This window comes from Pristis pectinata, chromosome 4 (genome assembly GCF_009764475.1).
Source record: "Pristis pectinata isolate sPriPec2 chromosome 4, sPriPec2.1.pri, whole genome shotgun sequence".
NCBI lineage: Eukaryota > Metazoa > Chordata > Chondrichthyes > Rhinopristiformes > Pristidae > Pristis > Pristis pectinata.
In genome coordinates, this window is record NC_067408.1 from 46,258,226 (window position 1) to 46,272,657 (window position 14,432).

The 14,432-nt window shown below is 39.1% G+C and overlaps 1 protein-coding gene across 2 annotated transcripts in view; it reads right to left on the minus strand.

Moving 5' to 3' along the window:
• Positions 1 to 368: 368 nt before the first annotated feature.
• The window catches only part of LOC127569110 (fibroblast growth factor receptor 4-like), a 133,203-nt gene continuing 119,139 nt past the window's right edge, over positions 369 to 14,432 (minus strand). For both annotated transcript variants that reach the window (XM_052013461.1, XM_052013460.1), the window contains 8 exons: positions 14,310 to 14,431; positions 13,920 to 14,030; positions 12,749 to 12,939; positions 12,036 to 12,158; positions 10,590 to 10,660; positions 7,604 to 7,741; positions 6,885 to 6,990; positions 369 to 5,836 (listed from right to left, as the gene is read on the minus strand). In XM_052013461.1, coding sequence (XP_051869421.1) covers positions 5,678 to 5,836; positions 6,885 to 6,990; positions 7,604 to 7,741; positions 10,590 to 10,660; positions 12,036 to 12,158; positions 12,749 to 12,939; positions 13,920 to 14,030; positions 14,310 to 14,431 — 1,021 coding nt within the window. In that variant the 3' untranslated portion in view covers positions 369 to 5,677. The remainder of the gene's footprint in view (positions 5,837 to 6,884; positions 6,991 to 7,603; positions 7,742 to 10,589; positions 10,661 to 12,035; positions 12,159 to 12,748; positions 12,940 to 13,919; positions 14,031 to 14,309; position 14,432) is intronic.

Below are 14,432 nucleotides of genomic sequence, written 5' to 3' on the forward strand. Positions count from 1 at the left end.
GGTGTTGGCATTTCCTACGTACATTCCATACAAGCATTTGAGTCCCTCCACCTCTGATATTCCTGAAAAGGCCACAAGTAATGAGTTATCCGTTGCTCCAAAATGATTTGACAGTCATGAATACTGCCCATTGGTGACCTTCCCTTCAGCCTCATACTCTCAGGTTCCCACCCTAATTTGTTCTACCATTTTGCCTTTGAGAATAAGCATATATTTACCTTCTCATTAGCATCTTCATTTACTTAAATTTATTTCTTAGATGCATGGGACACTTTGTTGGATGCTGTTGTTGCTTTACAGCATTTTCCCCTTCTATTAAACTGAGACTTCTAATTTACAGAAAGAGACAAACATCATAAACCTGATTTCATCTTAAATGTCTTTATTTGGCCCTAAAATTGGAAAGTTTATTAACTGAATACATGAAGTACGCAGACAAGGTTCAGTTGGTCAGTCTTGTTCTATGACCTTTTACATATTGCAGAATATAGACTAGGAAACTTCCACAGATTAAATCGAATGTTAAAAGGGAAGAATTATTTAATTGACTCCGATTGATTTTAATTATCTTGTACTTCCAAAAACTTAGAAGTGACAAATTACTACTGTGGAGCAGGCCTTCAAACATCTTCAAATAGTATTTCAAGGAAGATGAGACCTTCAACCTAGAATATATAATTTCTTTCATAAAACACAATAAATTAGGTGTAATTCTGTGAATTGTAAAAATACATTTTTTTTTACATACTGATAAAATGTTAGTTGTTTTCTGGAATGTTCTCATCAATGAATTATCTCAATGACATTGGGTTAAAATGTGCCAGTTGGGAAAAATTCCATTTCTCTTTCCTCCCCCCTGCCCCCCAACATCAAAATTGTATTTGAGTGATCATTGTCCTTCATTCTGGCTCAGTGGAATATCCTCCTAGAAGTATCCAATATTCCATTTGGTGATGTGACTGCCTTAAGAACTGATCCAGGCAATAGCAGTGGTGATATTAGGGTGACATGTAACCTGGGGGTCAGATGAGACAGCCGACATTTCAAATCTGGTGTGACATATGTCTATGTCATTCAGAGTCCACACATACAAAAACTATTTCCTTTGTACTAATTTATCGTGCAAATAATGGCACATATGTATGACAAAGGAACAGAATGTACAAGAAAAGATGGTGTTACTGCGGCCATGAGACTGAGAATTAGCATTGATGATATTGATGTTTGTAAGAAACACTGAGAATTTTGGTTATGTGTATGCATCACCAAGATAGGATTGTCATAGGAAAGAGGTTGATATATAAGTACCACATGCATTTGGTGTTATGTTCATTCACAATGAATGACATCAGAATACATTCTATTGAGGAAATTGATTCTTAAAAATGCTCTGCCCAGTTCAACAATAGGATGATTGCACACAAGGTGCTGTGCACTTTTAAAAATGTACACTCACTAAAGAAACTGCATGTATTCTTCTGTATTTCACTTACAATATAATTGATTAACATTTAAACAATATTACTGATAAAATTATTAATCTAATATAAAAACTGTTCTTTTAATGCAATAATCACCCTGCAATGAAAGATTCCATTCAAAGTAGTATAAAATATGTTCATTAGTGACAATATTTGTTGAATTTCTGGTTTATTCCCCACTTTGTTATAAATTCTAAAACCTCCTTGGCACTGTTGCCACATAAATGTTTAACTATTGGGTAGCAACAGCCTTGCATGACCGGAGCACAATAACTTATAGGCATCAGCTCCATTAAGAGCAGGCTACAATAATTAGCTGGCATCAGCCTTGGCAAATCCAGTATATAGCAGCAGGACAAACTCAATTCCAATTATTAACACTAGCAAGCAGATCCTTTGAGAAATCTAATCACCTTTCAACCTTGAAGGCCCTCAGTACTAAACTAATCCCACTGAAATTACTACATGGAATAATGGTCCAAGTCCTTCCAGGATCCTCAGAACATGGCAGTCCTGGGCCATTCCCATTTATTCACCTTCAGTTTTGAACTAGGCAAAAGAACCGTGAATTAAGGGAACATAAAGTAAAATATTATAGTGAGCAAATCAAAACTATGGAATGCCTCAATGGCTGTACACCTCTGGGTTTTGCCTTTAGAACTGGTATGCTGTAAGGGAATGAAAATAAATAATAATTTATGATAACAGAAATATGAGTCACATGTTGAAAAGAATGGAATGCTGCTAGTTTGGTCACTGGTTTGCCTTGGTCAACAGGTGTGCACATGTGGAGAGGGCAAGGAGGTGTATTAGTGTAGCAGTTTAGCCATGACCCCACTGAATCAGTGGAGCATGCTGAAGGTGCCAGATATTCCATTACAGATTCTGTTTCTTGTGTTCTTATTCTGAACCAATTTCTGGAGAATGGCTGAGGGGAAAGGGGGACAAAAGCAAGGAAATAGTAATTCCCTTTTTTGGACTGAAACAGGCATTTTAAATCAACTGCAGAGGCCAGGAATCTGAAATCAAAACAGAAATTGATGAAATTCCTCTGCGGCCAGGCAGCATTAGTGGAAAGAGAAACAGAATTAAACTTTCAGGCTGCTGAAAAGGAGCGAGAGCAGGAGAGATCATCTGGCCGGTGGAGTATTCCAGCACTTTCTGATTTTATGTTGGGTAATTTAAGAGTTTGATTTGCATAAATGGTGGCAAAAGGTATGCTGCTATTCTTTGTAATTCCAGTGACAGTGGTGGGGGCTCACTGGTAACCGTCAGTATGAGTGGTGAGATGTGATGAGGCAATTGCAAACCTAAAACTCTCAATTCTCAAATAGCATCCTATACACACCAGGATGATAAAGAGCTCTACCACACTTCTGCTTCCTTCTGTTTGTCCAGGTTTAATGCTGTCACAACCATCCAGATTTTGTTTCATTCTAGTCCTGACCATAAATAATACTCTTCCTTCTTATTATCTCACTTTAACTGCTGTAAGAATCCACCCTGAAGCACCAAGCAGCTCCAAGGTGAATGCAAAATAAAAGGGGAAAGAGTAGGAAAAGAACCAGCATTCATTTTTTTTAAACAAACTTTTGTTGATACCGAAGATGTCAGTCATCCAGAAACTGAGGCACCTTCAGCAACATAATGAACAGAGGCAATAAGCTTTCAGACTTGTGCTTCCAACTTTTTTGCCCTTTCATAAAATCATGCATTTTATTGTACACAAGTACTATAAATCTCTGCCCTGATAAACTAAATCCCAAGATTCTTCAACCATGATGGTGAAGAAAGGCATTTCATTGCAATAGCAGTTTCAGAAAGAAAAATAATTTATAAAAAGCAACAATTTGTTTGCAATAAACATGCCAATGTAAGATACTCTGTACAGCTACATTCAATTCAATCATATTTACAAGAAATGTGATTGACAGAAGAGGACGATAATTCAGGCATTGTGTGGTAACTCTGCTGGTCACATAGTCAAGGGTCCTGAGGTCATAATATGAAAATCTCATTCTTACCCAGTTGTATGGCACCCTATTTACAAATACTGCAGAAAACCTAACTTTTCATCACTCACCAGGTTTTGGAACCCTGGTTGCTGATTTTAAGATTATTATTAATACATAAACTTGGCAAACAGCAGCAGCTTAGCATCCAAACAGAAGCACTGTTTTAATTGTGTGGTCTCTGCCCAGACATGATGTTGATGCTCACAGAGATGCCTGTTTCCATGATATAAGCCAACTATGAAGATTCCTACTTCCCACTATCTTTCAGAATGCCAAGCAAAAAAAACTGTTTCTGCTGAAGCATTTCAGAGCCTTGACCCTGGCTCCTGGAACACTGGGACATTGATTTGTTACTCAATCACCCTTCACCCCATTTCCCATAAATTGCTAATCTGGATCTCTTCACTGTATGGAGCAGTTAGGGAACCCCCAGAGCAGGAAAAAGGTAAAATTGGAGTGAAAAGTAACTACACTCTCAGGCTGATTGTTCTCCCTCCTCACAGTGCAAGAGAACAGGGAATGGGCAAACAACAAAAAAAGGCAATTACTCAAAGAAAAACATGCAAAATCCAATTTTTTTTTCTGCAGATGTCTCCAATAGCTACTGTAATTAATCCTAGGCCACAAAAATATTGACACTAATAACCAGAAAAGGAAGTATGACTGCCAAAAAATTTTGGATATGCCACTTACAGAAAATTTCAGATACAAATCTTTATCTATGTTAGAGTTTTCTGCAGGGTATAAAACAGTAAACCAATGATTATCTGGATAACCATTGCTACAAACAGCTGGGCCAGCTGTTCCCAAACTTGTCCATTCACACAGTAAAATTAATTCAATTTTCTACAAAGAACAGTTGCTATGGTAATTGGTCTAGTGAGACTAATTGCTGTGTTTATAGGTGAAAGTGGATACAGTGACCCAGCTGGATGACTGATTGCTATTATATTGCCAATTGTGTCTGGTGCTTCAGATACACTTCCCTTTTAAAACAAAACGAGCAAATAAGTTTGAACTAAACATACAAATCATTCAAGGGACATTCGCAGTGAACTTGGTCACTGGATCATCAGAACAGGCTGTTCCTTGAAAATCCCCTGAGGATCTGCACCAGCTCTGTAAGACTGGTAAACATTAGAATTATAATATTTATTTTGATGGCTATTGGCTTATCTAGATACAAAGATATTTAAAAAATGGGTTATTGTCCTTTGAAGATCTTTGCACAGGACTCCAGGCATTCCAGAATTGGTATGTCATTTCTGCAATTTGGTTATTGTAGAATTTTCATTTCAATATGGCTGGTTGAAATATTCTGCAAGGATCAGGTAAAATAATTGCCAAAAGCACTCCATCTTCTCCATAGCTTTGTTCTCCTGCAGTAATCAAGATCAAAACAAAATTTGTTTAAAAAATTCATGACACCAAATGATACAATTTCATTAGGTAATGAGTGCAGTGGATAGTGCTATTAATAATGTTATCACTGGATGATAGTCTTGATCCTTTGACCGGAAATCCAAGTCCAGGATTTTCACAATAGCAAATCTTTCACTTCATCTGTTCCAATCGTGGAAGTTTACATTAAACTTTGAAGCAAGTGATAAGATCTCAGTTTGATGAATACTTTTATTTATGGGTTGCATCTTCATGAGTGGCCATTTTAATTGCTTTTCAGTCTCTTCTTTCTTGACTAGATGGATTCTGTTCCAGGTAACTTATGGTCACTGGTGTGGCTGAGTTTATGCTCCTTCACTGCCATACATCATCAAGCTGTGATGCAGCAGCTCCTTTGCTAATGTCACATGGCAAAGAATCGATATAATTGCCATAAAAGGAAAAGCACAGTGCTCCTTTCATAGGGAGCTCTGCTGTTAGCCAATACCCGAATACATAGGGCTTCTCTTGATTCAAATATGGCTTTTATTGTCATAGTCATCAGTCTCAGAAGGCAAGAATCATGACAAGTCAGAACCAATGAAGGTCATAATGGTTTTACACAGACTTGCCATGGCAAGGAATTTTCTTCCTCAGAAGGACATTTTGCACCTTTCCAGGAAGAAGCAGGTTTTAGGGAAAAATCAGTTTCAATCCATTTTCGGACCATCCCCAATATGCTGCCTTGGTGAATTACAGGGGAATCAATGATACTGAGCCAGTTGCAGAATGACAATTCTCTCAAGTCCTGCTTCGAGTGTTACAATCACGGTAGTTGAGTAAGCACGGGTCATCGGACAAAGGCTCATGGGCAAAGACAGAGTCATTAGAAGAACATGTACTGTTGCTGTCCTCGCACGAGGGAGAATATTGCTCAAAGGGGGTCGAGAGGTCCAAATACTGTTGAGGGAAAAGTTTGGATACACTTATTACATTAGAAAAGCATCATATTCATTAACAAGTGTAGCTTATCATAAAAGTCAATGATAACTTTATCTTATGTAATTAGCTGAGATGAAAGCTTCCTTTGTAGTGGGTGAAGCAGTTGGTCAGTACACTAAGTTTTTATATCTTGGGTTTGAGTTCTGACCTTGTGCAGAAGGATGGAATGAAGGACTTCCCCTTCTGATGATGTAATGAGTTTAGTCAGTACCAATACAATTTTGAATGGATACCAATTCTCAATGCAACTCCCATAATTAAGTTTACCCTAATTGATGCTGCTTAAGCAGGTGGTGTGGTGAAAGGAAGTTTTCATACTGGTGCACCAGAAGTGACCTCACAGTTGTGGTGTTATTCTTAGGGGTCAAAGTACATTGGTGATGTATGATAAAGCATCATTAGCCTGACTTGGGAATGCTTGCATTTACAATCATGACTATCTATATCCTGTTTTGCAAGCAAAAATCAGAAAAACTATGAATCAGAAGCGCCTTTCTGCTGCAAATTTCTTTCTCTTTGCCACATTTTATTTGGATTATACCAATATTATATTTATTTGGCCATTAACCACATATAGCATTGTTATCGGTTTCAAGGAGAATGAGATAAAAGATGTTCTTTGTGTGGTAATCTTGCACTTCATGGACTATTCAGATTTCTGATTCCCAAGAAATGTTAATGTCCTAATATGTGCTAGAACTATTCAGAAACCAAAGGTGAAATGCCAATGTCCATTATATAGAAAGCCCTAAAGGAGAAGCAACATAAAGACTGGAAGTTGGAGCTGGGTAACAGGAGGCCTGGGTTTTTTTCTACTTGGATATCACTTGAAAAACAGATCAAGAAAAATATTGGGCTCCACCTTTCCAATTTTTAGAAACAAATAGGAAAATAGGTTAGCAAGGTGTTTTGATTGCTGTAGGCAAAGGACATACAATGGGAGCCAGGGGTGGGGGTGGAAAATGTGTGCAGGGAAGAAATCTCAACATATTGTAGGTGCACTGACCTCATCTGATATAGAACTCAAGATCTTGTCAAGTTCTGCCACCAGTTGTTTGAATGTTGGTCTTTGGGAAGACACTGCATGCCAGCACTCCCTCATCAGCAAATACCTGAAACGGATATATAACTTGTGAGATTCAATGACAAGGAGTTGCACACAAATCACACATAATACCACAGACATTTTAAGAACCAATTTGCTGTGTTTATTTCAAGATCCTAATAAAATCAACTTAAATAGTTCCAACAATCTTCATATCAAATCAGGCAAAGTTGGCCGTTTGAAGATGCCTCAGCCAATCCGATTCAGTGCATCTATCGCAGTTTTTTATTTTAAGTCTTCAGGAGCCTCAAGAATCCATAGTCATAGCCCTGACACCTTGAAAGAATGTGAGCAAAGGATCTGGCTGTAATTACCTACATTTCCCCTGTTAGTTGACATTAAGTGCAAGTCACTGGAAGATATTGTAGGAGTACAAATGTCCCCAGTTCTTTAGTGATGTTTCAAGGATAATAACATTAAACATTCATAGCTATGATCATCAAGTCTGCTCTTCATTCTGTTAGCACCAAGAGTGAATTTTGCACAACTAGAAGAGAACAATGCTCACAGGGGTCACTGCCATTTCTAAAAATAACTAATGGCCGAAAGGGGGAAAGCAAAGATTCACAAATCTATACATATTATACACATACAAATCAATGAGATGATGAGTAGCTTACAGCTCATGTGTACAGTTTGATGGCTTGTCCATTCGATGGCCTTCTTTGAGAAGTTTGAAGAGTTCTTCTACAGGGATTCCTGGATAGGGAGAGCCACCTAATGTGAAGATTTCCCACATCAAGACTCCAAATGACCATCTGCATTGTAGTGGGAACAAAGAACAAAAGATTAGATGATGGGACCTGCAAAAAAAGATTTGCAATATGTATTCATGGAAGTGATGAAGATGGCATCTGATTTAGTACATATTTCATTATTCAATACAAGTTGAAATAAACCTCATTGATTTTATGAGAACACAAGATAATTATGGAGGGTGAAGACAGTCATTTGTTCAATCTGGATTCACCCCATTAGAGCATTGAATTTTGCTTCCACTATTTGATCTTGATCTTGAAATTTACTCCACATGCTGATCATTTGCTGTGAAGAAAACGTTCCTAGTCCTAAAAATACTGACCTCCAGTTAGAATTGGAGCATGGCTGCCCAACCTTAGCCTGACAGGATGTTACCAGATGTTGGGAATGGGGTGGGCAGCCAGTGATTTTATCCTGTTCAGGGTGGTTTGTTTGGTATTACTGCATGTGTTCTCTGTTCTTGATCAATATTTGGTGTTTCATTATCAAGTGGACAAGCATTGTCATAGCTCATTCAAGATTATTATATTTATAGTGATGGTGGAGTTGGGTCATGAGAAGTCCGATATGGAAGATGATGAGGGTCAGGTCAAGTACTTATACCTGAACAAATCTACAGTTATTCACCTTCCCCTGCCCCCATCTCACTCCATCTGCCTCTCCTTTTTTTTAATGTCTGCCTTCATTTATCATCCACCTGCCTGTGCCTCCCAACTCCCATCCATCCCTCTCCCCTACTTGGCTTGACCTATCCATCATCCTTCACCCTCCTCAGTCCACCAATCACCTCTGGCTCCCTGTCTCACCACTCCCCCTCTCCTCTTTATATTGGCTATCTTCCCACTCCATTCTCAGTCCTGATGCATGGTTTCCAACTGAAACGTCAACAATTCCTTTCCTCCCACAGATGTTGCTCAACCTGCAGAGTTCTTCCAGCAAATTGTTTGATGCTCCAGATTCGGTCATCTGCAATCTCTTGCATCTCCAAATCTACTGTTATGTTTTATTCCATTAGTTTAAATATTCTGGTTATCTTTAACTTTTTCCTTCAGGTGTTATGTAACTGTAACTACAGTTGTCTCTGTCGATGTTCAACCATTTCCCTTGTTCCATGGGCAATGCATTCAAGGCACACACCTGAGTCTGCATTTGAGATCATGAGGTTGTCACTGATCTTAGTGAAGACCGAGAATGCTATTTGAGTGTTGGCCCTTTAAACAGTATGGTTTTGTAGGAAAGAGCGTAAAACCTGTTTATTCTATCAGTAAATAACATCTGCTGTTTATCAGATCACTGAAGATAAATTTTGTATTGTATGTGGTTGGCATCATTTGGGAGAATTTTGCATTGGGAAAAATATTGCCAGATGAAGAAAAATCCTGCTTAAAATAAGTAAGGATTGTCTATTTTGAATTATCTTTGTCGTAGTGGCCACCTGCTTCTGATGGTTGTGAAAGGTGGCATGCAGTCAGCCTCTCTCTGAGATAGGTTGGAGTGGAGTCACGTCACCCAGTGTTCAAGAGAAGGTCACTAACAGACTAAACGTGGCATTCCTGCCCTCAAGATGGAAAAGATTGTGTGTTTTTCTTGAAGCGAGTTTGACTCTAATTTTGACTAGAATATTCCTCTATGACAGTTAGATTGACATTGTTGAACATGGTGCTTGCAGTGCCAGGGAAGGATTGTCTTGGGTTTTGCTAATGGCATGTTGCTTTTGTGGACATGACAGAGGCTTGGCACGAGCACTGACACGTGACAGTCTGGCAATGAAGAATCACAGCATGTTGACTGTGCTAAAGTAGGTGAATTATTTTCAGGCAGGTGGTGGTCCTGGCAAACCTTGGCATCAGATCCTTATATCACAGCCCGACAAAGCTAAGATTTTATTTCTAGGAATTATTTTGAACACCAGCCTCAACTTGATATCAGCAACTGCATTTAGGCCAGAATCCCACTTGTTCTTAGTGATCACCAACTTGATGAGCAAACTGATTCTCCATAGCTTGGTACTTTCCACAAGTCTGTAGGTCAGTCATTATGGTCCAGTTACACTGTAACATTCATTTTGGTAGAATCAAGGATAATTTCAGTCCCAAGGCAAGTGATCATAAGCATAAGAAGGTGCTGGGGAAGTATTCTGTAGGATTCACGAGGCCTGAGTGGAATGGAAAGTTGCTCACTGCCTAGGGTTGAAGAATAGCTGCAGTCCATTAAGTCTCAGCCTATGGCTTATTTTTGCTTTTAAAATAGCCCAGTTAGTGAGGGGACTGTTAAAGTCACCAATGCATACACCTGAAACACTGGCTTTAGCCATTTGAAATCAGGGGCATTGTACAAGTTGGAAATGTATTGTTCCGCCAGCCTGCTGACATGAAAGTGATTTCTTCTTCAGCTTGAGATAAAGTGGCAAAATCCATGATATTGTTCTGTACAATTACCAGGCCATAATTCCAGTGATGGTTTCAGGATATGATAATTGCTGAGTTATTGTTCATTGGAGGCATGGTTTTCTTGGAGCGTAAAGACATTGTTTGCAATATGTTAAACACATATATCCATATGACACAGTATCCTGAAATGGTCCTTTCAATTGCAGTGAATTCCATAAAGTTTATTAAGCTATATAAATATATCATAATGAAGGTTAAATCATAGCTTCTGTCAGGAACACAAGATAATATTTTGACACCGTGTCTAACTTTGTCAATCCATTTAGTGCAGGGTGTAATGACACAGTGCTGGCAGGCTTCTGTCAGTCATCTACACTACAGCTTTCTTGTGCAGCCTACTCAGATTGAGAAAGGGAATCTAATACTTAAAGAGTACTTAAATATGATCAGGACTTACACGTCACTCTGGTGTGTATACACTCTATCAAATAAGGCCTCTGGCGCCATCCACTTTACTGGCAAGCGACCCTGGAATGAAACATAAAAGCTATTGTCAGTGAGCCTAATGTTCCCTTTTGACAAGTTCAATGTACTTTCAAGTTAACCTCCATGACAAACTGTGAGTTGCAGGCCCAAGTATTGGAGTTTCAAACAGCACAATGAACTGTGTGCGCAGGAATTCCCCAGAGCAGACTACTTAGATGGAGCTACATTTATATATTTTTTTAGGACTTTTCTTTTTTTCCCCCCAAACTTTGGTTGTGTTTTAATCAGTGCAAACAGTGCTCCAGCAGTTTTGCCAAGGACACAGGGACTCTTTCTAAATAATTAAAATTAAATCAAGGCTTATAGCCTTAGGTGAACCTGGAAGTGGTTAAACATGGGCCAGAGGATCGTGATACCATGTTTTGCCTGGCATGGATAAGGACAATGATTGAAAACCTTCACAATACAACTCTACCTACTTACTTTCAGGACACTGTCTCCTGCATAACCGATTCCTTAAGAAAACTTAACCCAACTTATTTATTATGACACAAAAACCCAACCAAAGTGTTCTTGTGGCCCATTCCTTTCTTCCCCCCACCACCCCCAATGCATCCCTACAGCTTATTCTCCCTCATGTGCCCATAAATTTTCGATTCTTTTGCCACTACCTACTCTGGAATTAATTTACAGTGGCCAATTAACCTACCAGCGTATCTTTTGAATGTGGCAGGAAACTAAAGCACCTAGTAGAAACCCACGTAGTCACAGGGAAGACTCCATACAACAGCACCCAAGGTCAGGATTGAACCCAAACTCCAGAATTACAAGGAAGCAGCACTAACTACTCCACCACTGTGCAGACACACAAGGCTGCAAATGCTGGAATCTGGAGATCTGGAACAACAAAAAATCTGCTGGAGGAACTCAGCAGTTTGAGCAGCATTTGTGGGGAGGGGGGAAGAGAGAAGGAATTGTTGACAATTTGGATCAAAACCCTGCACCGCAGAGTTCCTCCAGCAGATTGTTTCTCCACCATTGTGCTGTCCTTTCTCTTCCATATATCCTCTATTTAGTAGGAATGCTTTTCTTGTTCCACGTCCCAACAGAAGTTGGTTGATTTTTAATTCAAAATTTTGGATTTAGTCTTAAAAACTGTTTAAATGTCTCATTCCCACATTCCTCAGCAATTCAAGAGTCTTTTCAATCCTGTCTATTTACAGGTTGTCTGGCGAAATCCCCAAACCATTTGCCTCTTGTCATTAAGTTCCTCCCCAACCCCCATCACCTCACTGAAAAATTAATGAGACTAAGTGAAGGTCTGTTGTCTAGCAGTAATATTATTTATATTGTGCTTATTTAGCTCCAAATAAAGTTCTGCCTCTGACTGCAGTGGCTGGAATGCACAGTTACTTACATTTGTGGTTTTCTTGTAATAGTCAATGTTGTTCACACCTCGTGCCAGACCAAAGTCTGCAATTTTCATGACATTGTCTTCAGTTACCAGCACATTCCTGGCTGCCAAGTCACGATGGATACACTGCAGAGAGAATTAAAACAACGTACCAAGTACACTCATATCTGTGTCACAGTAGAAGCTTTCGTCAGGACAAGTAAACAGTTGGCAGTGAGGTATTATAGGAACAGTCAGTAATGTGCCAACCTCAGACAGTACTCTTTAACTCAGCACATTGCTGCTCAACTAGTTGCCCAAATGGACATTTTTGATGATGGCTCAGTTGCAAGCTGTGTGTTTAAGAGTTCAGTCCAGCAGCAAACCTTCAATAACCAGATGAAAATTATACCATGGATGGCAACCTCATAAGGCTAAAAAATCTAATCCCTGCCCTTCATAGCTGCTCTAAGTCACTGTAATGTGAGCCTTATTCCCCTCTGCTTGTGAACGATGGATGTTGTTTTTAAACCATCATCTTACTCGTAGAACATGGGAAAGTGAGACACTGCCCTTCCCACATTGCTCTGTTCACACGACCTTTCACCCATCCCAAGGGGCCCATGCACATACCCAAACTCCCCCTATGTTAAATGAACAATCCACCTGGGCCTCATCCAAACATGCTACCCACAGGACTTCTGCCACATCGAAAGTGAGATTAGTCGATGACCTACCTTTTTAGATGCTAAATATTCCATGCCCCGTGCCACTTGGTAAGCACTGGACACCAGATCTTTAAATGTTAGTTGTTCTTCCGGCACCTTTGTGATGTGAAAGTTGTAATCCATGCCAGGTGGCCGCCGAGCCCTGAGGTATTCCCGCAAGTTGCCTTTTGCTGCATACTCCACAATTACATACAGCAAACCTAGGACACCAATAGCAGCTTAAACCACAGCACACTCAGCAAACAAAAGTAGTAGTTTTTATGCCACTTACAGTATAATTTGCTTATTTTTGCATCTGTCAACATACAGTCAAAATGACTTAATGCAAAGCTTATACCTGTTCTGTTTCCACACACTCTATGCAAGGTATACAAGCAATAAAAATATATGTAGTTTACCCTGCACCCTGTATTAGGTGTAAAAGAATGGTTTGCATTCTAGTATGATTCTTTTCTGCTTATTACTTTTCTGAAGCATCAGCTTCTGTGGGTAGTACTGTTGCTAGCATCTCACCAAAGTCATTATTCTTAATTTATGTTATATTTTATCATAGTAATCATGAAAGGTATCACAGCTAAGCTTAGTCCCATTTTCAATTCAGATATACATGCTTTTCAGTGGATATCATTGAATGGGATTCCGACCATGGACCAAATGCCAAAAATCTCTGGCAAAGGAGACAGTGGAGTCTACCTGCTGGATAAGCTGAAATAAGCACTGTACTAGTATTGTTAATGCTGGCAGAAAATTTCCAGTTCCATTGCTAAAACTAGCAATGGAACCTGGAAAACCTCCTCTCATAGGCAGATAGTGGAGTCCAGTGTATTTAATCAAAACAGTGATATATGCCACTGGTGGCCACATTGATATATCTAAGCGCAGATGATAATAGAGCAAATGTTTCATCTGTATTCCATGGTGCATGCAATCTTGCAATGTGTAATGCTGCAGTATCTGTCATTCTATTTTACATCTGTGTAATAATGCATTGTACATCTTTGTACACTGCCTTATGTAATATACGTAGTTATGTATGCATAAAACTATTCAACCTTAATGTCTTCATGTGTGGTTCTCACTATATAGATTGTGTAAAATTGGATCATGTAAAATGATGGATGAAAATATATTTAATGTATGAAAATATTTTACTGTCCACAGAAATTCACCATATACTCACCATCCTGTGTGCAGGCACCAAGCAAGTTAATTATATTTTTATGCTTATCCATCATCTTCATCATCTCCATCTCCGAGATAAGATCTGCCAGATCTTTCTCTGTAGCGTCATCTGGAAATAAGAAGTTTTAAAAATTGTATTTAATAATTCCCTTTGCATTGATTTCACCAAACGACTAAGCGAGCAGAATTATTACCATTTCCAACTGAGATCATTCAGAGAAGAATTGTGTGAAATTACTTGGATTGTATAACTGGATCAAATAACAGTTCAATTAATTCTCTCACTGGGGTCAGTTAGAAACTAGTCTGGACTATCAGGTTTCTTACTGAACCCAGTAACAAACTGGACTACAGAGTTTCATATTTTGTGAAACCACTTCTGACTCACCTTTCAGTGATTTCACTGCCACAGTAATTGGTTTGTCTGGGTTGTCCTTGTTTATTCCATAGGCCTCTGCTTTAACTACCTGCCCAAAGCAACCCTCTCCAAGGGGTTTCCCCAGTACCAGTC